This window comes from Triturus cristatus, chromosome 2_1 (assembly GCF_964204655.1).
Source record: "Triturus cristatus chromosome 2_1, aTriCri1.1, whole genome shotgun sequence".
NCBI lineage: Eukaryota > Metazoa > Chordata > Amphibia > Caudata > Salamandridae > Triturus > Triturus cristatus.
This window is the reverse complement of record NC_140581.1, coordinates 885,270,276-885,293,877: the sequence shown is the minus strand read 5'-3', so window position 1 is coordinate 885,293,877 and position 23,602 is coordinate 885,270,276. Positions and strand designations below refer to the sequence as shown.

The 23,602-nt window shown below is 42.9% G+C and overlaps 1 protein-coding gene across 2 annotated transcripts in view; it reads right to left on the bottom strand.

Annotated features, from left to right (window-relative positions):
- Positions 1 to 23,602, bottom strand: part of LOC146866039 (annexin A1-like) — a 253,724-nt gene that overhangs the window by 17,638 nt on the left and 212,484 nt on the right. For both annotated transcript variants that reach the window (XM_085633058.1, XM_085633057.1), the window contains one exon: positions 18,050 to 18,108. In XM_085633058.1, the coding sequence (XP_085489184.1) occupies positions 18,050 to 18,108 (59 nt within the window). The remainder of the gene's footprint in view (positions 1 to 18,049; positions 18,109 to 23,602) is intronic.

The following is a 23,602-nucleotide window of genomic DNA, read 5'->3' as shown; positions in this document are numbered from 1 at the left end:
ACAGGAAGTACTAATTTTCCCTCTCTCTACATTGAGGGAAGCAGAGAGAAGGGGACGTGTGGAGAGTAGCTCCACATTTAGGCCATGTATAAAAGCTGAGAAATTAATAAAGATGAGTTAATAGCCTTATGCCAGGTACTGTCTTTTATGCAGAGTGTTATGCTTGCCAGTGTTGTGAAGAGAAACCAATCCTGAACAGGACAGCACCCTCAAAAGGCTTCGTCTCTATACATTTTTTGCATTATACTAAAATCCAAATGCCACCTTCGTACAGAAATGTTAACTCTTATACTTTGCACGGGTCAAAACAGTGCCATCTCAATAACATCCCCTGTCACAAACTGCATTTTTAGTTTGTGACAGGGGATACTATTTCATTTCTGGTTGCTGATACTCTTGAGATAAGATATAAAACGCGAAATGCAAAGCCACAAATCAAAGGTACTTCTAGAGTTCAGCTCCACTGCGTCCACACCCCCTTGTGCACAATAAACATGTTCTGAGCTAATTCATCACATATTTTCTTGACTGCCCATCAAGAAGCTTTTCTTTGTATTATATATTCACAAAGCCTTTAAAGGAAAATAATTTGATCTACATGATATCAGAAATCGGCCAAACTTGATTTAAGTATAATTTTGATCCATCTAATGCTAGGCAGGTTTTTTCATTGATCAACAGATTCTAGCAATTGTATTTTTATAGCTTCTTTAATGTAAAAAAAAACCACTCATTTTTGTGTTGAACACATTTTCTCTCTATATATGTATATGAAAGAAACAATGGTACAGTAAACGCAAATAGCATATTCCTTTGCTTTTTATGACAGGCCACTATTCACAAGTGATAACCATTCTAATGCCCATAAACCCTCAAAGAGTGATTTGCGGGGCACCACTCCTCTAGAAGCTTCTATTTATGGCAGGATGGAAAGGTGGGGAAAAAGAACACACTGATGATAAACTACTGTTTAAATGGTTTGCGCTAAAGGACATTTATTATATTCTTTTGTGAAACTTTGCAGTAAGGAAGTGGCATTCCTCAAGCAGGGTGATGGGTACACACCTAACTGGATTGATTCTCATCCAGTTCTTCTGACCTGAAAGGAGGAAAACCCCTTCAACCTATAGAGTAGGCAATAAAAGTGATGATTTCTATACACAGCAGTTACTTTTACATACCGCTATGGAAAAACCCATGTGAAAATGTGTTTGGCAAATTTAGCGACCTCAGGACAAGCATCTTTTCATTGCCTGCATGGTGCTTGATCAGGCATAATCTCCATTCAACTTCATGCAATCAATCCCCAACTAAGCGCATGGAATGAATGCACATGGCATCCATGCACTGCAAAGGGTACTGATAAATGTTTCCGTGCTTTTGTGTGTGAAGATGCCTTAAGCATTGCCTCTGTGGTCTTGTATGTGTGTGTTTGTGTTGCCACTGTGGTCTTTCGTCGTCTATTCTGTCAGTTTTCTCGTTAATCTCTGCATGTGCTATAGGAAAGACAGACCTGTTGTTGGCTTTGCCAATGCCTTTTCTTTCATTACTACAAGTAAGAGTTTAATTCGAAAACAACAACTGCATTCTAAGAGCAAGATTTTGCTAAAAAAAAAACAACATGCAAGAAATACCCTTCAGTGTAATAATCTGTGCATTTTATAAAAAAAACACTTCCTTATTGCTGGTACAGGTGGATATTGTATGTAGAATTGTATGAAAAGGGCAGTATTTTATATTCAGACTGTTGCAGAATAAGCATGGATTACATTGTACAAAACTGCCCTTGTCACAGATCGTTTTAAGGCAATACAAATATTTTTGGCAGCTAAGATTTGGAGGAAACGAGAGAGAGGCAGTCAAAATACATGTTGGCAGTTGTAGCTAGTTCACCTTCTTTCTTTGTGGAGCCAATAATTCTTCCAATAGAAACGGACAGCTTAACACTTTTTCACCTCACAAACATGGGGCCTCATTTATGGGGAATTGGCATAGGGCAGCACATCAAGTCTTCTTGCTGCTCTGCCCTACGCCAATGTGAAAGGTTAGGAATGCACCATATAAATGTCATACTGTGCATTCCTGATGTTTCTCCCTGCGCTGGTGCACAATTTGGTTCCTGGCGCTAACTCAGGCACCCTTGCACCATGGTGCAAGGGTGTCTGCATTGCATGCAGGATTGTTTTTATGCAAGAAGGGCACCTTCCTTCACAAAAACAATCCAGAGAGTCATTTTCCTCTTTCTATGAAAGAGGAAAAAAGATAAATACAAATATTTCTCCTCTTTAAACCTGCTCTACAGATGTGTACATTTTTGGCACTGCACCAGGTTTATGCGAGTAGGAAAATCTGGGGCAGCATCAATATCCATGTGTGTTGCATGGGAAAGCCCACCACAACGTCCATGGAACACTCCCTGGAGAAGAGTAATGCAATAAAGTGACTTGCGCTGCTTTGTCTTACTCCATATTTATTAGACCATGCAAAGCCACGCAAAGTGTGGACATTTCTTTTTCTGTTTTGGACCACAATGATTTTCCTGGCAGTCCTGAAGAGAAAAAAATGTACATTAGACCATCCTCTATAAATGAGGCAGATGGTCTCATGTACCAGTGCCTACGGCATAAGGTCCATCAGGCTGTCCGTGTAAGGTTTCTGGGAGTGGGAGCACTGCTAACAGAAACATGAGTGTCTGCATGACGGTAAATAGAGATGGAGTACAGGTACTCAGCCATATGTGCATGTGTGTGAGTGTCCTGTGAGAGCACTGTGAGCCGAACCCTAATTCAGGAGCATAATTCCTTAAGGAATACCTTTCTGGACCAACTTGATAAATGCCTCACTCTTGCATTAGCCTGACTAAAATAAGTCAGATCACTTCATTGCTTGAAAACACTGGTGTGGACCTGTCATTGTTGTTTGACGAGGTAAACTGTCTCATTCTACCAAAAACTCACAAATGGAAGAATGGTAAGGAAATGTGTGGTTCATAAATGCTTTGCATCGCAATTCAACAAAACTATTAATCATAAACATTGCAAAATCCCTCTCACATCCTGCCTCTATAAAGGAGTACCTGAAGGACCATCTATAATTACAGCATTCTAAACTGTACTTTGATGCTTACTACTCTCTTTTAAAACATTGTAAAATCTCCTACTACTGCTTTACTGATAACATTCAGCTTGGTTTGCTGGATATCACACCACCACCTCAAATAAACTCCAGTGAAAACACAGCTAAAGTGATCTCTTCTCCCAAATGTGCTACAGTTGTGAAGAGCTGGCATAGCAACCTTAACCCACTGGAAAACAGTCCATTCCTTTTTAAATGTGCCAAATCCTTCACCTTCATGTTAGATGAAAATATAAATCTCCATGTTCACATTAATCCTTCAGCTAAGCAGAAACAGTTTGATGCCATACTGGCTCTTGGAATGAAACCCTTCTACCTGATGCAGAATTGAAACAAATTGCCCAATTTCTGTAGTCCTGCTAAGTGCCAGGCATTTCGCATTAGGGCAGAGGTCTTCAAACTTTTGGATGCCGAGACCCCCCTGTCAACATTTTGAGGCGTAAGGACCCCTTCCTGACAAAAATTTCTAAACCTGCACTCACCAACAATGCACCTCATCTCTCTATAGCACCTTTCTGACAAACATTAAATTTTTTTATAGCGCTACTCATAGTTTACTCACACTCATTTCTGTGATCTGCATGGTACATATTCTTTGTAGCAGGCACATTAACCCTCTGCACTGTGTGGGTGACAAGAGTGCCCATGTGAGTGCACGGTGAGTGATGCAAAAGTGTGAGAGTAGGGCAAGAGGAGTGACTGCCGGGTGAGTGAGGTGGTGTATGAATTTACATGCGGATGCAAGTTCAGAATGGGATGAATGTATGATTACTGATGGGCTTGTTTGAGTGAGTTGCATATTGAGCAGTGAGGGGAACAGGTGAGTGAAGTGTCACATGAGTGCAGGATGAGTAGTGTACTTGTGTGACTGCAGCGTGAGGTATAGGGTGAACAGCGCAAGTGCATTGTGAGTGCAGAGTGATCACTGTAAGTGCAGGGTGAGCGGGTGAATGGTGTGAGTGCATGCTGATCAGTGTGAGTGCATTGTGATCGCTGTGAGTGCAGGGTGAACGTGAAAGTGGAGGGCGAGAATGAGGAATGAGTTGTCTGAATGCAGGGTGCATTCCCAGACCCATGAAGTAACTCAGCATGTTATTGAAGGTGGCGTAGAGTTTAAGATCTAAGTTAAACTATTGCGGCATTAATCGGGGATCGAGGGTGAAGGAAATAAATAATGTGCTGATCCTGCAACAAACTTACAGTCCTATGGTTAGGGTTGCCAGCAGATTATTTTGATGGCCCAGTCGGTACAAAAATAAGCAGTCACCTAAAGCTGTATTTTCAGCACTTATCTGTGCATACTTCGAACAGCAAATATAAATAGAAAGCACTTTTAATTGTGTTCTAGGGCTGCCTCAATGATACTGATAAAGAGAACAAAGACAGAAAAGTCACATAACGAATGCATACATACTTTTTTATTTATAAGTCTATTTAGTGTCAAGAGGAGATCTTTACAGGCTCTTTAAACAAAACATGGCATGGCATTTTTCTTTTAGCAACCCTACTTTATATTCCTTTTCATTAAATGCATTCTTACACTACAGCAGTAAATGTAAAATACAAATGCAAGGAATAGGTCGAGTGGTGACCCAGGGGGTGCTGGAACCAGGAAAAAAACTAAGCCTCTGTAGCTAGTTTACAAAGGCATGTAAAAATGCAAATGGTCTTTAAAGACCTGTGAAAAACTTGTCGGAGATAAGACTCCAGACACGGCCCTGCCCACAGCAGCTCGAGTTGCAGTGCAGCAGCCCGGCTGAGACACAGGATGGAGGAAGAAGGGGGGCTGAAGCCCTTGGGCCTGGGACGAAGTGTGACTGGGAAGGTGCGACCCCCTTTGCATCGCTCAACGGCCCCCCTGGGGGTCGCGCCCCACAGTTTGAAGACCCCTGCATTAGGGTAATGCAATTAAGTTCCTGTAATACTGCATGAGCGGTGATTTGTTGTGCAAACAAGATGAAGAGACAGCTAAGAGGGAACGCTCTGATTCCCTGCTTTGTTGTGGATGGCTCTGCTTTTTTTAATTAGCCATCAGATATTGACACCTAGTGGCAGCCAGCTCTCTTGGTTAAAACAACCGTAAGAGCTCTGCTGACACGTGGGCAAGCTTACATAAGCACCTGAGAAGAGGGGTTCTTACCCGACCAGGCCTGAAAGTTTTCAGGAACTATTTTGCAACTGCTGGTGAGGCTTTGGGTAGTCATAGAACAATGGAGTAACCCAAAGTTAACCCGAAGGAACTCTGTCACTTATGATACAGACAAACAATGGTCCAATTGGAAAAAGCAACAAGAGGCATAGGAGAACTGAATATATCAAAAAATCCCCTACGGCTATATGGAAAAGAAGAACAATCCACAGGTATGAGGTTAGGGCAGCAGACATGATTTCAAAAACAGAAGATTAAGACACATACACATAATTGCTTTTCTGAAAGTTTAGTTAAATCTCTTATAAGTCAGTCTCAAACAACATTCTTATTTACACATTGTATAGAAAACTCTGAGCTCCACAAATGGATAAAGTGATAACGGTGAGTGCTCAGAGAAGGTGCTCATGTGGATAAGGAGTAGAAAAAGGAAAGAAAAAAAGAGGAGGTTCTTTAGACCTTTTCACAAATTATATTGTTGTACATAATGGGGAGAACACAGCCTTCAGATTCAACTTAGCCGCGTGATCAAGAAATAATTCTTTCTAAATTTGTTTGAGAGACGTTGCATTAGTAGCAGATAGCAGTTGGAGGGCTTGTGTGATTAACTCCATTTTGTAGCCCGTGTGATTTACTCCATTTTGTGGCCTGTGTGATTAACTCCAATTGTGGATTTTTTTCTAGCAATGGCCATTTGAGTTGAAGCGAGGCTGGACGCGTGGCTAAGCTGAATTTGAAGGCTTGTGTTCTATTTATTTTGTGGAGATTGACTCCTCCTTTGCTTAGGATTGGCTTATCTGTGTGTGATTTAAAAATACGAGTGTGGTAATGACTGATGGGTGTTTCATGTCCCACCTTTTTTTAAAAGCTAAATCTCATGGAGTACTGCCTATGGTTCAAGCAGTGGAGCGCAAGGGTTCTCTGCTTCCCCCCATGGCTCCGCCCTCCTGCCCTTGACTCTCCTACTTGGCTGTAGACACTGAGCCCCTGCAGCGCATCGCCATGGCTACGGAGCTGGGATTGGTGCAAAGGGGTCTGAAGAATTACCTTCCGGAGCAGCGAGAAGTGAATAGGATCATATATAGGACGGAGAGCAGGTGAGGGACAGCCGCCAGTAGTCCGGAGAGCATATGAAAAAATAGGCTAGGGGTTACAGCGAGCTGGGAAGGGGAACTGGGGCCGCTACTCCCTATCGCTCCAGAGTGGTCCCATATCCTGCGTGCACCTTCAGATTGTTATACTTTCGTAGCCAGCAACATATATATATATATTTATATCACCACCAATCCTGCTTCCACTTCTATATATATATATATATATATATATATATGAAACAACCAACACGTATAAACGTGTAAAATGAAGAGCACTCCAGCAAAAATCCAGGGACAATGTTTTTCAAAGCATAAATGCTTTATTTGGCAAGTTCCCCCCGTGCTACCCCCGAAACGCTGACAGACGCGTTTCGCCGACTGGCTTTTTCAATGTCAGTTTCCATTATGTTAAAACGGCACATTTAAAGTTCAACAAAGTGTCACATGACAATGAATGCGTAAACATAGAAGATGGGTTAGCAGCAACATTGTATCTAAATTCATGGCGGCCATCTTCTAGTAGCAAATATAAACAAATAAAGTGCCTAGCATTCATACAAAAAATAACATATGTGCAGATGAAAAAAATTTTCAAGTTGGCAAACAGCATAAGTGACAGGTGATAATAGGATGTTTATATATTGCGTTGTTCGAGATGGGAAAGACGCACGATTTTAGATACATAATGTTCTAAAATAGTTGATGGACTGACTAGGATCTACAGGATGTATGCAATCCTCAAAGTTGTTAGTTAATCTACAAGTTTTAGGGGGTAAGCAGACTAGAATAATACTGAATGCTCGAACTTAGTTCGTATAATGTTTAGTTTGTCAAGCTGCCCCCCTAAAGTCAGGCATTCCCTCCAGATTACCTAGTCACCTGTCCTTGTGTATTAATAAAGCCCTGAATGGGCAGAAAGCCAACTGCTGAGAGAGAGTACTTAGATATGTGCTGTTACCGGAGTGGAAAAAGAAGGAGGAACATAAAAAAAAAAAAAAAAAAAAAAAAAAAATATATATATATATATATATATATATATATATTTTGCAGTTATATATAGCGTGAACTCAAGCTCGAATTCGAGCTCTTTACATGAGCACCAGTTACACAAGGACACATACTTTTTTGTAGGCACAGGAGATAAAGTGATTTGCCCAGAATCACAAGACATTGAGCCGACGCCGAGACTTGAACAGGGTTCCCAAATTCCAATCTCAGCAGAATAGGCAGCTCTTGGGCTGTGCCACACTCTGTCCCCAATGTTGCAACCTTGACTCCTGTCCCCCAATATTGCAGCCTTGACTATTTATGCTCAAAGCTGTAATACTAATGGCACATCTAGAAATCCCAGCATGCATCCTGCCCTTGACTACAAAGCCCGGAATGGCTGAAGGTTTCACACATGATACAATGCCTCTTGGCAACTATTATTAAACAGGCCAGGGGACATGTGTTGGCTGGTCCTGGAAGGGTGAGCGAGAGGTTTATCAGAGGTAAGGAGATGTGTCGAATTGAGGGCATTTGGTAAAGTGAGGATAAACAAGTTGAAGAAGCCTAAGGGAGAAGGTGATGGAGGTGGCATCTTTAGGGCAGTGACATTAGATCACCGAACAGATGAGGCAGGTGAAATGGGGGAATAAGAAAGAAGTGGTGTCGGCGGGCGCTTGAGTGACCAGTAAGGGGTGTGCAAATTCACACAATTTAGTTTGCTTAATTGCACACAATTTTAGAAAAATGATGAAAAATGCAAATCTGGCATTTAGTGCTTTAGCGCCCACATGTCCATTGTGAATGTATTTCGTGCCAAAATAATTGTTCCAAATCCACAAGTGGAGCTTTTTCTGTTCGTTCATGCTGTTCTCACGCTCCCACAGTAGGATTTTTAACCGAACAGACTTGAAATTATGCAACATGACATAATGGTATAATTTTAGGAATTTTACGTAACGAGCGTACTTTGAAGTGCCAAAAAATATTCAAGATTACACTGGCAATACCATCATTTCACCTCTGCCTGCTATTTATGGTGAAAAACTGACCTGTTTTATTTATATATCTTGTACAGTGCAGGCTCGTTGCCTCGTGAACGCATCTCAGCGGTTGAGCGTGCTAGGTCCATCCAGTAGCCTTCATTGGCTCAAGGATGACGTTGCAGGGTCTTGCATACAATTGCTGATGTGGCCATGTCCCTTAGTCATGTATATCAATGGATGGAAAATTTTTCAACCCCATCTCTGAAGTTGAGTTCGCCTCCCTCAATTCACGTCTCGGACCCCATCCCGTCCCAACTGGCCAAAAAGATCAATCTCAAGGATCAGTCCTCTCCCCGCAACTCTTCAACATCTACATGGAACCACTCACCATCATACTAAGGAAATCCAACATCCCCTTCCACCTCTATGCAGACGACACCCAGATCTATCTCAAAACCTCTTCCATGGGCGACATCCGAAGACTAAATGACACTTTAAAAGAAGTCCAACACTGGCTATCACTCAATCACTTGAAACTCAACCAAGACAAAACAGAAATCCTCCTTACCTCCAACAAGGAACAGAACCCCTAAGTCATAGAATGGCTCAAAGCCTAGGATGCTCTTAACTGCAATCTCACCCCGGCCGACTCAGTGAAATCACTGGGTATCATACTGGACCCAAAATTAGACATGACCAAACACATCAATAACTCCGCCAAGAGTGCCTTCCTCAACCTCAAACTGCTCAACAAAATAAAGCCCTTCATCCCTCCGAATGACCAAAAACAAGCTACTCAAGCCCTAGTGCTGTCCAGACTGGACTATGGGAATGCAACCCTCACAGGAGCAGCAAAATCCCACCTGGCTCCCCTCAGAACCACTTTGAATGCAGCAGCCAGAATGGTCACAGGAGTAAAGAAATTTGAACACATCTCGTCTGCGCTCAGAGAACAAAAATGGCTCCCAATAGAAATGCGTGCGAACTTCAGAACTGCCTGTCTCACAAGGAGCCTCCGGAGTAGCAACACTCTACTCCTCATCCCTCCGAGAACTCACAAACAAAAAACCGCATCTCGTTCCTTCTCGGGAAATGCGCCAAAATTCTGGAACTCCATCCCAGTCCATATCAGGACCACCCCCTCCTTTGTAAATTTCAAAAGACAACTCAAAGACATCTTCCTCAACCGATCCCTTCTGATTGGATAGCCGCTTCTCAAACGCAAACTCCTGCACTACGCAGCACTCAGCCACCTGAGCATCAAGACTTCTACCTCACCCACCATCCAATCAGTACCAGGACCTCCCCAGTAATAGGGCCTCACTCAAATCAATTTAGTTATGACTCCCATACAATGCGTTTCTATGCCAAGAATGTGATATTATATTCTCAGACTCTTGATTCGCCATGACTCTATTGTACTATGTTGTTTTTCTTTGACTGATTTCACCATTATTTTCGTTGTAAAACACTCCGATACCCTCGGGTCTGGCTAGCGCTATATAAAACTCCTAAATAAATAAATAATAAATAAATAAATATCAAGTAACCCCCCGTCCATATAAGGCAACAGTGTCAAGTGATGAGTAATGGGGGGAAGCAGACAAGAATATCTGACAACAGGTGTGTTGTGATATTGAGACCTAGCAATGGACATCACTGAGCAACCTGGAGAGGACAAGAAGGACATGACTAAAGTAATGTTGGTTTGATCGAGTGGTTATTAGGGAGTAAGTAGGTCGGTGAAGAGATAGCGTCATAAAGCGGTGTGTGGTGCACCAGGGAGCAGGTGGGTATTAAATACCAGTGGCAACAGCAAGCAGGTCAAGATCATCAGGGAACAGCTTGGGGCACAACTGTAGTAAGAAGGCATTTATGATCAGCACTGATATGGCTGGTCACTCTTTTGCTGCAGAAACCCTCACTCTGGTGTATGCTTTTCACCACCATCATCTCCTTTTTCCTTTTTCACCCATTCATTGTTTTTAAACAAACCTGAATTGCGCGGTACTTTTAGAACTGGGGTATTCTGGTTCTGACCACCAATCCTTTTTCCATAAAGTTGATACGTGCATCGTCAACCATTAATGTTTTTTGATTATTTTTTCTCATTACTATTCTGACAAGTGCATTCCTTTTACAACTGACCCCTTCAAGATTCCACATTCCATTTGTACAAGAAAGCACCATTAAGCACAGCTTTCATATCCACCCAACTAATGATAAACGGCCAACAAATATGCAACAAATGATAAACAGAATGACAACACAACTACACCAGCACATGGTACGTTGAAACAAAATTTAATTCATGTCTGTGGATATGCAATCCTTTAAGTACATAGGTCTGATGTACTTCCTTTCATTGTTTGTGCCCAATGACTTTCTTGCTCCCCCAACCTTTCACCTACTCCATCCCAGACCATCGTTGGCAACTCGGATACCTTGCTTTTGTTCCACACTCAAACAATAACATCATCCTTTACCCTAACCACCTTTCAGGTGCAGAGAATATTCATTCACTCTTGCAACCAATCATAATTGTTTTCACTGTCACTATCTCTCTGGAGGCCCAATTACATCATCGTTATGGTGGATTAGGATTCTAGGTGTCCTGACACGACATCTGTGGATAATGTGTTTAAAAGCTATCATAGATTTTATGGGGAGTGTTTTGAATCGAGAAGAGAATTGTGAAGAAATTGTGAAAGATAATGGTAAACCTCTTGTACCACTTTTTAAAACTAGGAACTGTCATATGAGACCTTGTCACTTGTCACTAATTTCTAAAGTCATGCATTCCCTCAAAAAGCGCTTCACCACTTTTTCCAAAGCGCCCCCCCCACAAATCTCCACAAATTCAGTGTTTCATTACTTGCATTTCCATGTGGCTCACATTGGTGCATTCTAGAAGTCTTCTCCTCCTACAAGCAGTCCCTATTAGCAACTCCAGTCTCCCCGCAATCCCTTAACTATAATCCAATCAATGGTAAATGACCATGTGCACTTTCATCTAAATTCCCCTGCTAAGGACATCCCTCCTAATTATAATAATAAACTTTCTACCCACCTTTCGCCATTCCAGACCCCTTTCATCACAGTAACCTTCTAAGTGCCCACCACACAATCTTCCCCAGCCCTTCCCTCCTCCTAGCGTCATACAGAAGATAAAAAGTCAATAGCCACATGCCTCACACCCTCAACATGCTCCATCATGTACTCCTGCATCATATACTTACACTTGTCCATCTTAAAATGGTATGCTGATACTAAACAAATAATAGTTTGTGGTACATCCTCTTTGTGATTTCACTTCTCTGCAGGTAGACCTGAAAATAATTCACAGCCTGCAAGCATGCCAGAGCTTCATGGTCCTTTACAAAATAAGTGATCTCTGCTCCCCTCAGCAACCTGCAGGTAAACACCACAACCTTTTCCTGTCCCTTTCTTCTCTGCTTCAAGATAGCACCCATCTGATAACCATTTTCATCCATCATGACAACATACCTAATATACGTGCTGAATGCTTCAAAGTTACTGCGTTATCACTTGTGGCTTGCATACATGCTTCTGTACATTCATTATTCGTTCATTCCCATCAGGACCTCTCACTCTTCTTGAACAGCACATGAATGAAGTTGTCTTTTTTGTAAAATGTGATACAAATTGAGCACAACATTTGACAAAGTCCAAAAATTAACTGGTCCTTGTTCTGGAGATAGGTTCACCCTTTACTGTTGTGGGGCACACTTATTTTGCAGTCCACCCTCTTTCCTGACCAAAGATGTCCCAGATAATCAAATATTTCCACAGATTATCTTGCATGTCTCACTTTTTAATTGACATTCTGTAGGCCTTCAGGATGTTCAACACTCATATCAACAATTTGTTTTGTTACTACTTACTTGCCCTAGACACTGGAATATTGCCTGGGACAGAAGATACTTGCCCCATGCTTAAATAGAAAGGGCAAGTCACTTTGAAAGACTGCAGACCCTGATGTAAGTCTGGACAGCATTCATCTAAATTGTTATGCTCCCTCTAGAGGTTCAACTGAAGAGAGGTGATGCAATTATTCATAGAGCAATATTTTATGGTACGCCAAGGACATGTCTAAAAGTAGTAAATATGGAAGCAGACTTCAGGCAGTACCAGTATCTCAGAGCTATTAGGATGTGGGTGGTGCTCCAATTTGAATGCTGGAATTGGAGGTTATGCAAACAGACACACATCCTCACCATACTATTGGGCTTGCATGCCAAAATTACCAGTCCCAACCTTGAAAAAGTTTAATTTTCCCCAATAGTAACCTTGCTTCGACAACTTAGAAAGTTCTTCTCTAAGTTTCCTTCTTTACCATACAAACCCCATGCACATTGTGTACACAGGGCTTAACACTTTTTTTGCATTTTATCCTGTGAGACAAACTCTTTCCTGAGGTTCTCTTGAGAAACTTCAGTGAATCTTCCCACCTGGCTTTGCATACCTTCTCACCTCCTTGATACAAAGAACTTGGCCAGGCTGATTGGGGTCCAATATAAGATTAATTTATTTTGCTCTCCCCTGTCCACGAAACAAATCCCATTACCCTCAACTCTATTCAGCCCTAAGTTACAATAAAGAGCATTCTCATGGCACCATTGACCTACCTAATTCTCATCACTTTACTTCTCATTTTCTTCATTGCTTTTCCTCAAAACAGTTCCACCTCTCTTTCCTCTAACAGTGCCTTTGTACACAAGAGCAAAGTGACCGTTCCTGGTGTACTTGATACAAACCTGGACAATTCTACACATTCCTCCCTGAAATGAACCTCTATTCTTCATCTGATATTCACCTTTGTTATACTTTGCTTCCTTGTTCCATAGCTCTACTTATGCCTTCCACAGTACGAACTTAATTCCAAATTCATCCTTAGCTGATCCCAATACTTCATTCATTATAGGACAGCATGTTCAATATCCCCAAGCTACTTTAACCACTTGTCTAAGCCGGACTACTCTGTACACAGTCGTTTTACTTGAAACTCATTGTTCATTCGGATTCGCCTAGGCAGCACTGTCTCTTTGAGACATGCTGTATCTAGGATACGAGCTTGAAAAAACACCTATCTTTTTCATTGGTTCCTGTTGCTGTCCTTTAGAAATGCTAGCTTTCTATTGGTGAATGCACTTAGTAATCCTTCCTTTTGGAATGTTGCATCCTCCCATGTGGACTGGCCCTCTTACATGTGTTTGTACTGTTCAGGGCATTTATTCTTGGAGGGAACTCTCTTTTTTGGTTGGGATGCATCTTTGCTCCTTAAGTGTTGAGTTTACTTGTGCAATAAAATGTCAGTTGGTTCATTTGCTTGCAGTCCTATTGCTTAATTTGCTTGTTCGCTTGATCTCTGCGCGCCTACCCCTCACCCAGGCCCTGGCTCCAGCCCCAACCATCCCTCTGAGGCCACAGTTGTTTTGCTCATGAGACTGCTACCCTGTGCTACCCCCTCACCCCTCCCACAACACTTCTCCAGGTCCCCACCACCCCTCCGAGGCCACTGCTGTTTTGCTCACGACACTGCTTGCTCGACCACAAGCCCTTAATTATCATGTTATTTTACATTTCTCGCTTTAATTTGTATAGCATACCTGTACAGGCACTTGGGGGGAATTAAACAATCAGGCTGCCACCAGACTCAAACACAGCTCCCCAGTCACCAGCTCTTTCCACTGCACCATATCTTTTCCTTGGCCATGTTGTAGGGTGATGTGTGTATGTGTATGTGTCCAAAACAGGTCCCACAGGACGCCTAGTGACGGCCTGTGGTACTGCACCATCACAACACTGCTTGTTGTTTAGTGCTGGGACATTTTTTTACCCCAAAAATAAATGTAACTAAAACATTTTTTTTAATGGCACATATTTGTCTTGTGCATTGTGATGAGATAGTCAGGCACACATCCTATTTACATTAGAAATATATTACCATTTTTCTAAACAAATCTGTCCAGGTTTAGATGCCAAGACTTTCTCTAGCCCACATCTGTTAGCCCAATGGGACACTGTTGACTTCACTACACTTTTTACTGTCCACCAAACAAGAAGTTAATGTGCAAGCGATTAAAGTGGAAACTTCTTCATGCAGTTTCTTTTGTTGTTTTTCTGTAGCAACAGGTTCGTTTTCGAGAAGGTATTGTTTCGTTCATCATGATCTCCCCAGAATCTGAAAGACAATTGAAGGTGTTTCGCCTCAATGCCCTTTTGTAAAATAAATCACACCACAAACGTTGTATGTTAGGGAATTGCTAGCACGGTTTTCTTTCTGAGGGCTTCCCCTGTGGCCAAGGGCAGCTGAGGTGTCATTGTTTGTTCGAAGTGCAGATTTCAAGACACTAACATGTAAAAAGTAAGATGCTAATTCGTCTGATCTTTGTTTTACATTCAATGGTTTCCACAGTGGGTAAGAGTTGCATAAAGTGCTGTAATTAGCTTATTTTATCACCACTTCAAGAGAACACTGGGCTGAATGCCTTGCATCTCTTGCAGCAGCACTTAATTTGATTCAGAGCTGAAAAAGGGAATCACAACATCTTAGCACGGCATACTTAAAGGAGTGTGTGTGATGTTCAAGAGCAAGCAGTTCCACGTGCCCTGAGGTGCTGTGCTGTTGTGGTGAGAAGAGAGTGAGGACGTGGAGATTGGTTCAAATCAGTAAACCAAGATGTCTTACTCCAAGGCACAATAGCCCTGCAGCACCGGGAAATGCTGCACCAAACATTGCTTTGAGCTACGGCTTGTACCAGCAACACAATCTGCAAGGCACTTAACTCGAAAACAAAAAGATCCCTCAATAATCATGTCTTTTCATTGCTACCCATTATTATCTCTAATGTTTACTGAAGTGCACATGCAAAAAACTGAATTACTTTTCATAGTTATCTGTCTTTATTTACAAATACATATATATGTAAGATGTTGTACTCAGATTTAACACTAAACATGGCAAGAATTACTATACAAGCATTTGTAATGCAATAGGCCCCGCAGTACTGAAAGTTAGAGCTATTTGCATTGCAAATGACAATATCTGTTGCAATTTTCTTTTGTCGAGAAATATCCCAGCTGTAGCATAAGTAATAAAATATAATTCATGAAGTACAACCAATAGCAGCACCGCAGGCTGTTACTAGGTGTCCCTGGGAAGCTGCAAAGAGACCACTATTAGCCACATAAGGCACAACATCTTTAATGCAATTATAAAGACAAAGATTGCTGCTGAGTATGTTTCCTTTTGTTTTTATTGAAAGTAAAAATTGTGTTAGCTTGAGTTTTACAAATGCATCATTGTTGTTTATTTTAATAGTGCATTTTTTAAACACTAGGTAAAAAAAATCTCGCTTTCAGTAAAAACAAATGGAAATGTATGCGCAGCTGCAATCTTTCTCATTTTAATTGAACTATGGGTGCAGTGCCTTATATGGCTAATATAGGTACTTTTACGCCACAAGGGCACCTAGTAACGGCCTATAGTACTATATCTTTGCCTTTTTTCTTGGATTTTCTTTAACTACTTATGCTACTGCTGGGATCTTTCTTGACTAAAAATAAAAATCAAAGAAACATTATTATTTGCAATGCCGATAGCTCAAACCTTCAGTAATTCAAGTCCTATCGCATTGCAAATGCTTGTTCTACTCGTTATCCGCACAAGCACCTTCTCTGAATCTTTATCACTTTGTCCATTTGTGGAGCTAAGAGTTTTCGATACAATGTGTAAATAAGAATGTTGTTTGAGACTGACTTATAAGTGATTTCACTAAACTTTCAGAAAAGCACTTATGTGTATGTGTCTTAATCTTCTGTTTTTGAAATCTTTTCCGCTGCCCTAACCTCATAACACTGGGCCCGATTCACAGAGCTAACTTAAGACTAAAATCCTAAATTTACTATCATTTTGGTATTCACAGAAGGCACTTACTCATTTTGGTATTCACAGGAGGCACTTACTCATCAATGAGTAAGTGCCTTCTGTGAATACCAAAATGAGTAAATGGTAGTAAGTTTAGGATTTTGTCTTAAGTTAGTTCTGTGAATCGGGCCCTGTGTACTGAATCTACGAGATTGTTCTTCTTTTCCATATAGTGGTAGCGATCTTTTGATAAATTCAGTTCTCCTATGCCTCTTGTTGCTTTTTCTGATCAGAACATTGTTTGTCGGTAAGACTATTGGGGCCAAGCAGATGGGGCGGTTCAACACTTGCTGACTGTGGTGCATGTGTGGCAAAATAAATCCAATACATTGATGTTTGCAGGTCCAATTTAAGTAAATGAAAACAGTGTACTAATCTGAAATTCTTCTGCCTGCAGGTGAAAAATGCCACTGAATGAGAAATAATATATTTTTTGTGTAGGGTTTGTGTTTTGCAGGCAAGGCAGTGGTTGCCACAAGGCCATCTCTAATATGATGTAAGGTTTCTGCCAGTTCAAACTTTGCAGTCTGATTGATTATCTAGTATCTGTGTCAGTTGGGTACATTAAATGCTGATTTGGAATGTTGTCACTGCATGAGATCACATGCCTTATTTGTGTCAATGAATATTAACATGTTTAAAAACAGCCTTGTGAATTGCGTTAAAGTGCAGGAGCTGGTATATCCAACATTATAGTCAATACATTTTGGCCCAACATAGGCGTATTAACACAACTTCTGAGTACACTTATGTTCAGTAAGAGTACAGGGTGGAGCTAGGGACATGATCTACTTAAATGGAAAAAAAATACTTGGTTACTCTCACCATCAAAAATCACTCAAAGTGTCACACACGACGCAATCAAATGTCACTCATAAACACAATGAAAATACAGAAATGTCACACTTAAGGAATCAGAAAACTTGGCAGATATGTTTCTGTATTATCTAGATTAGAATCTGGTTATACCTTACATATTGGATTCTGTAAGTAACACTGAGTTTTGCTAAAAGCTGCTCTAGGTTCAACTTCTAGACTGGACACTGACTCTAAAGAGCTCAACCACATTACCCCAATCTTAAACCACTGAAGTGGTCCTCCATAGAGGCCAGGAACATTCTGAGCTAAAACATACTATTCATAAAGGTTTCCACACTGCTACTCTTAATTAACTAGCAGAGAAACTTTAATGTTACAGAATGGACAACGACCACAAAGGAGCTCAGACATCAATAGGCATACATTTGCAACATGTTGAAAGAAAATAACTCCTAGAATTTTATACAGTGTTTCTCAGGGAGTGCACCCTGGATTAGGAACTCAATTTTTTCCGCTACGAAAACACTGTTAAGAATTCTTCAAAACAGAGACAAAAGGACAATCCTTTCCATCTGTGGATTCTTCCCAGTAATACTCCAAAAATGTTAGGTAATATGTCTCTAATGAGTCACTCCCTGCTGGCCCTGCCCTGCGACAGAAGAAATGTCTGTTGCAATGCATCCCCTCATCTAGGCCCCGAATACAAGTTGGCAAGTGTTTTATGATACCACCTTTTGAATCCTAGTTTTTGTTAAACAATATATTTTTTAAAAGAGGACAACGTTTTATTGCATAAACCATATGTGCAGATGCGAAGATTACAATAAACTATATATTACCATTCTTGAGGAAGGAGAGGAGTTCTAACCTCTCTTGGATCAATGTTTTTTTCTAACATTATATTCAGGACACGTTTGCTGTACTGTACCTTCATTGCGTTGAACAGTTTTTCTGCAAAATAAGCTGGTTTGCTGGCAGCACACTTGACTGTAGAGTGAAAAAACATGCAATTAGTAAATATCACCCACCAACTCATTAGGTGAGTTCTGTGGAATTAGGATTGACATTTGTTAACCACAATACATATAGATGAAATAGAAAAATGATGTTCACATGGGCCCTATCTTTTTTTCCACCCCTGAATACCGCTAAGTGTACAACAAATGCATTTGTAATCATAAATGCCACGTTATGATTTACAAATTCACAATACGTGAAATTTTTATAAGCGCAAATTGCATTTATGACAGTGGATAACCCAGCATTATGTTTTAAAGTTGGGGTCGCAGCAAGGAATTGCAGTGGGTCATCATTGGAAAAGTGGTTAATGTTATCAAAGTTATTTCCTTGTGTTTATTCACAAACATTTCCAAAGAAAACTACAATTTTGACACTTACAAATGCTTTAATAATGGTTAGCGAAAGTGTGAAAAAATATTTTGAAAAATCTTGATGTAATCCTATCTTTAGTGGGAGTGCAGATGTTAGAGCACAGTCGCCTTGTGAAAAAAGATTAGGGGTGTGCGATATATTCTGCTTTGCCGGTTGTGTTGGTGGATTTTCAGCCACTCCAAGTTCCAGCCAAATTCTGTCAACTGCTGTGTGGCAGACTTTTTTTTGTACATGGCTCACATACGGTAAGCTGGCAAGTACAAGCAAAAATTGGTGTCCCAGGAGGGCACTCGGTGAGAGTTCTCCAATACGGGCAGTCACGGGAGGTTGTGACCATTCACAGTCAGAAAACTACTGCTCGAGAAGAAAATCTACTCAAGCAAAATCACCTTGAGAAGCTGCGCACTCTGGTGCGCCATGCAGGGGCGGCTTCTCCACGTGGGCGTTGGAGCATCACCCCACTGCTTTCTTGCAGTGCGAGAAGCAGAATCATAAAATGGTATAAATACCATTTTACGTTTCTGCTTCTCGCACTGCAAGAAAGTAGAAGAAGGGTATGCCTGGTTAGGGGAGGGTGAGTGGGCGGGTCGAGGAGGAGTGGCTAGCCCCTGTTATGGGCGCTGACTGTTTGGTCGGCCCCAGGGCTACACCAATCATAGCACTCTCCGTTTTCTCAATTTAGGCTGTTGCACAGCCTTCATGAAGAAAACGGCCTCCCCATAGACTCCTATAAGGACGGCATCCTAGCTAATCACAATGCTGCCATTGCAGCGTTGTGATTGGCTTAGGGGAGGAGAGGGCGGGTGCCTGCTTCTGCTTCCTGTGAGCAGAGAGAGAGCAGGAGACGGGGCGCGGGAGTCCGGGACCAGAGGCGAAGGTATGTTTAAAAAAATAAATAAAGATAAACCACATATGGAAAGTATACTGGGTGTTGTTTTTGTTTCGAGCCCACATGGGAAGATTTTTCATGTCATCCATGATGACCAAAGAGCTGCGGTTAATGTGTTTTGTGATGACCGTGTTATGGATAAGTAGGAGGAAGATAGACACGTATGTTATAGCAAGCATTGTTAAAGCCATTAGGTCTTGCCTATAAGAGCTGTTCATTGTGCAGGAGCGTGGCTGCTTTGCAGCATGGCTGAAACTAATTTAAAAAACGTGATATGATGTATCCAGTGCCACTATGCTTTTTTTGTTGAAGGAACATTAGTACTGTCCCCATGATAGTGCTTTTTAAAATTATTTGTAACCATGCTGCACAGCACCCACGCTACCATACAGCATGGATACAAATCATTGCCGAAGTCGGCAAGCCCATGCTGTACATCATGAACAAAAGGCATTGTCTGAGCCCATAGGTCTCAAAGCTTTGTCAATGGATGTTCTTGCTGGGACACCATTCCGACCATTCAACAGAGGCTTGTTAGTATTCACAGTGATTGGCAGAAAGAGTGAGTCTGTCCTAGACACACCAACAGTGACTTGGGGATAGTCACTTGCCACGAGCTCTGACTTGTGATACAGAGAAAGGCAGGTTTTGAATTTAAACACCTAGGCAGTCTAAATACAAAACACTATAGTATTCAATGAAAAGACATAAATATTGTTGAAGGAGACACAACATACATAATATTATAAAAAATATATATGAAATTTATTGTATCCAAATAGCACAATGATGAAGGTAAATTGATAATGAAAGAATATGCAATTTGAGATTATGATTCAGAAAAAAGTTACTAAAATAGACAGTACATTACACAGCATGAAACAAATCACATCTGTAATCAATCAAATAACAGAGTATAAATACAAAAAAATATAAATAGGAGTGGCGAAGACCGAGATGTTCTCAACGCGCGTTTCGACGCTAGAAAAGCGTCTTCATCAGGAGAGCCACAGTATCTTTAATCTGTTTCGATAATTGTGCAAGACGTTAGGTAAATACGTGAGGTCCAACCAGAGTTGGCAAGCATGAAGAATACTTCCTAATGATGAAAAACGTCGCTTACAGCGAAGACTAAGTCAAAATGGTCAAAATGCATCAAGGAAGAAATACCAGAACGGTCCATTACAGGCTATGCAGTTCACGGAGGGTTCTGCAGCGCAAATCCAGTGGATATGTGTACTCAGGTAAGCATTCAAAAGATTAGCGGAAGTACTACTTCCCAATGATAGAAGTCAAGCAGAGCTGGCAGCTTCAAAACGAGTCAAGGATAATTGCGTATATTTAACTGGTGACCGCTGCTTCCGACTGCGTGTGCCAAACCGCTGGCAGGCTCCAAGTCGCCTGCAGGACTGCCACGCTTCTCCACCTTGAAAAACAGCTGCTCCGCCATAGACAGACTCGCAGGTGCTCGCCGTCCCCAGTGCGCCTCTCGGAGCTGCCTCCCCGTCGTCCAACCTGTCGCGGAGCGTGTCCTGTCGGAGGCTGGGGAGCACACTGCTCCCCAGCCATTCACAAAACAACGCCTACAGTGTAATTTAAATAGACCCTTGTAGAGTCGTGGGCCCTAGGCCCACATGCTGCTTAAAAAATCACTTGGACACTGATGTGAGGTACTGGTAACTGACCCAATACACAGAACCACTGAGTTTCTTCAGGTGATGTGCTGGTCGGTGTTGGAGTTCTGGCCCACATGGTCAGGAAGCTTTAATCCACCTCAGCCATATAGTTCAGACCGGCCTGGTCTTGCAGTGTTGGAGTCTATTTACAAAGTTCAAATATTGGTGCATCTGGAGCGGTGGTGGAGTCCACTCTGGAGATCTCGCAGGCACTCAGGTTCCGGTGGACGACATGGGGATGATCTTGGTGTATGAGGCCTTTCCTTGGAGGCTACGTGCTTGATGGTCTCTCCAGCTCCTGACAGCCGAGCAACTTCAGACTTGCCTTTCTTGCCTGGACGCCTCTCTCACTGGAGTTTCCTGGAGGGCCTTCCTGCCCGACTGCTATGGGACCGTGTGGACTGTGCAGGCTTTGTGTAGGCTGCGCAAGGCGTCGCTGAGGAACTGCCAACAGGACCAGAGCCAAGTCGCTCAGGTAACCGCAGAGGGTGGTGTCTCAGTCTAGGTGTTCCCACCATCAGGCCTCGGGTTCTATGCCTTCCCTCTATGGTCTTTGGAGGACTAGTCTTCATCTGTGACCTCAATGCTTCCCGGTGCCTGTCGTGGAGCTGCTGCCGATGCATCTCTCCTATTCGGATTCCCTTCTCACAAGAACTCAGTCGAGGCCCTTGCCCCTGGATTGCCATGTGACCGTGTGGGCTGTGTGGGCCTTTCGTAGGCCACGCTGAGGGGTCGCTGCAGAACTCCCAACAGCACCACGGCCAAGCTTCGTGTAACCCCTAGGGTGGATATTCCAATGGTCGGGTATGCTCTACTTAGGCAGGTTTCAGGTTGACGGGGGCACACAGAAAGTTCCTGGGTGGCCTTGTTGAACTCAGATTGTCTGGAGTGTTGGGATCAACTCTGGTGGTGCGATGCTCCTTTGACGTCCTTGGTGATGACGCACCTGGATGACGATGACAGTAATTTTCCTTGAGTTGGGCAATAGGCGGCGATCTCTTGCCTTTGATGAACTAATGGAGTGAGGACTGGAGGGACTTTGTGTCTACTTGCAGTTGTCTTCCAGCAGGTGCACTTGCTAGGCGTGGTGCTATCAATGCCAAGCAGCCAGTGACAGGTGAGAGGACGGCCGAACTCTGAAACGTGGGCCTGGGCGCAGCTCGCGCTTGCTAGTGGCTTACTGTTGGTCCTCCCGCGAAGCTGTCTCCAGTGATGTCCCTGCACCCCGGTGGCTGGCTTGTGCTGATAAAAACCTTCTCCAGTGCTGGCGCGAGTCCTCTGTCCTGTTGCTTTTCTCCTTTACTTCTTGCGCGCCTGTGGTGGTTGCTTGCCTGTTACGTTATGCCACTGTCCTTTCTTCCTTCGCAGATTGGCGTTATCTCATGCTCTTCTACTTGGCTAAGTGGCATCCAGCCACACTCTTCTCCTCCTTCCGACCAGGTTCATTACTTGGATGTGGCATCCTGCCACATCTCATGTTTGTGCCACATGGACATCTTGCTGGTCGTGTCCGGTTCTTGGGACGGTCTTTCTTTTTTTTTTACATGGACCTGTCGCAGGTCAGTCCTATCAGTAGGACTTGCTTCTTCCTCTTGAGGACTTTTCACGGGCATCATCCCCTCCTCAGGGATTTGTGCGATGCTCCTCTTCTCTTCACTTGATTGCATTGTGCTTGCGCCTCGAGGCTGCACCGTCGTGGCGCTTGATCCTGCCTCCGTTCGGGCATGCTTGGCAGGGCTGGCCACTTTGTGTGACACGCTACTTGCTAGTGGTCTGATGTGGCATCCGGCCACATGCTGTCTGTTGTCATAGCACATGTTGCGGTGGCGGCTTGCCACGTGGAGTGTGTGACTCTCCTCTTGCCTGTCTTGGGCCTCTGGCAACTCCGTGTTGAGGCAGTGGGAGGGAGGACACTCTGTTGCCTTCGGCCGGCTGCGTGGCTTTGCTGGTGCAGTGGAGATGTCGATGCTCTCTGTGCTGCGTTCAGCAGTGCTTCTCTGTGGAGATGTCTATCTCCCGGGTGTCTGCCCCTGCTGTCAGATTCGCAGGTGCGGCCTTCTGTGCACCTCTGCCTCTGCTCGGGCGTCTTCTTCTGGCACTTGCGTGCCCGCTCTTCTTTGTTGTGTTGGTGGCCATTCACCACTGAGGTTGGATGGCGCAATTTCCTTGCTGGCTATGTCATTAGACTGTCCCTGGGTTTTTGCGTGTGCTGTGCACAGGGGTCCTGGTGGCGTACTAGCTGAGTAGTGGGACTTGCTGTCTTTAGCTGTGCTGTGTGGGTGTCCCTAGATCGCTGGCAGATTTTGCGGTTGGGACAGCTGTGACTTTCCTGTGGCCATCTGAAGGGTTTCTGGTCCTTCTCCCCTTCGAGCAAACAGACAAGCAGGGACTGGGAGGTACTCTGTTGGACAGTCTCTGGCTGCAGGCAGTAGAAGTTGCTGGCTTGCACAGCCTCTGCTTAAGTGCTATTATTTCCTGGGAGACAGGGCAACTTCGCAGGCTATGTCAGTTCTTTCCTTTCCCT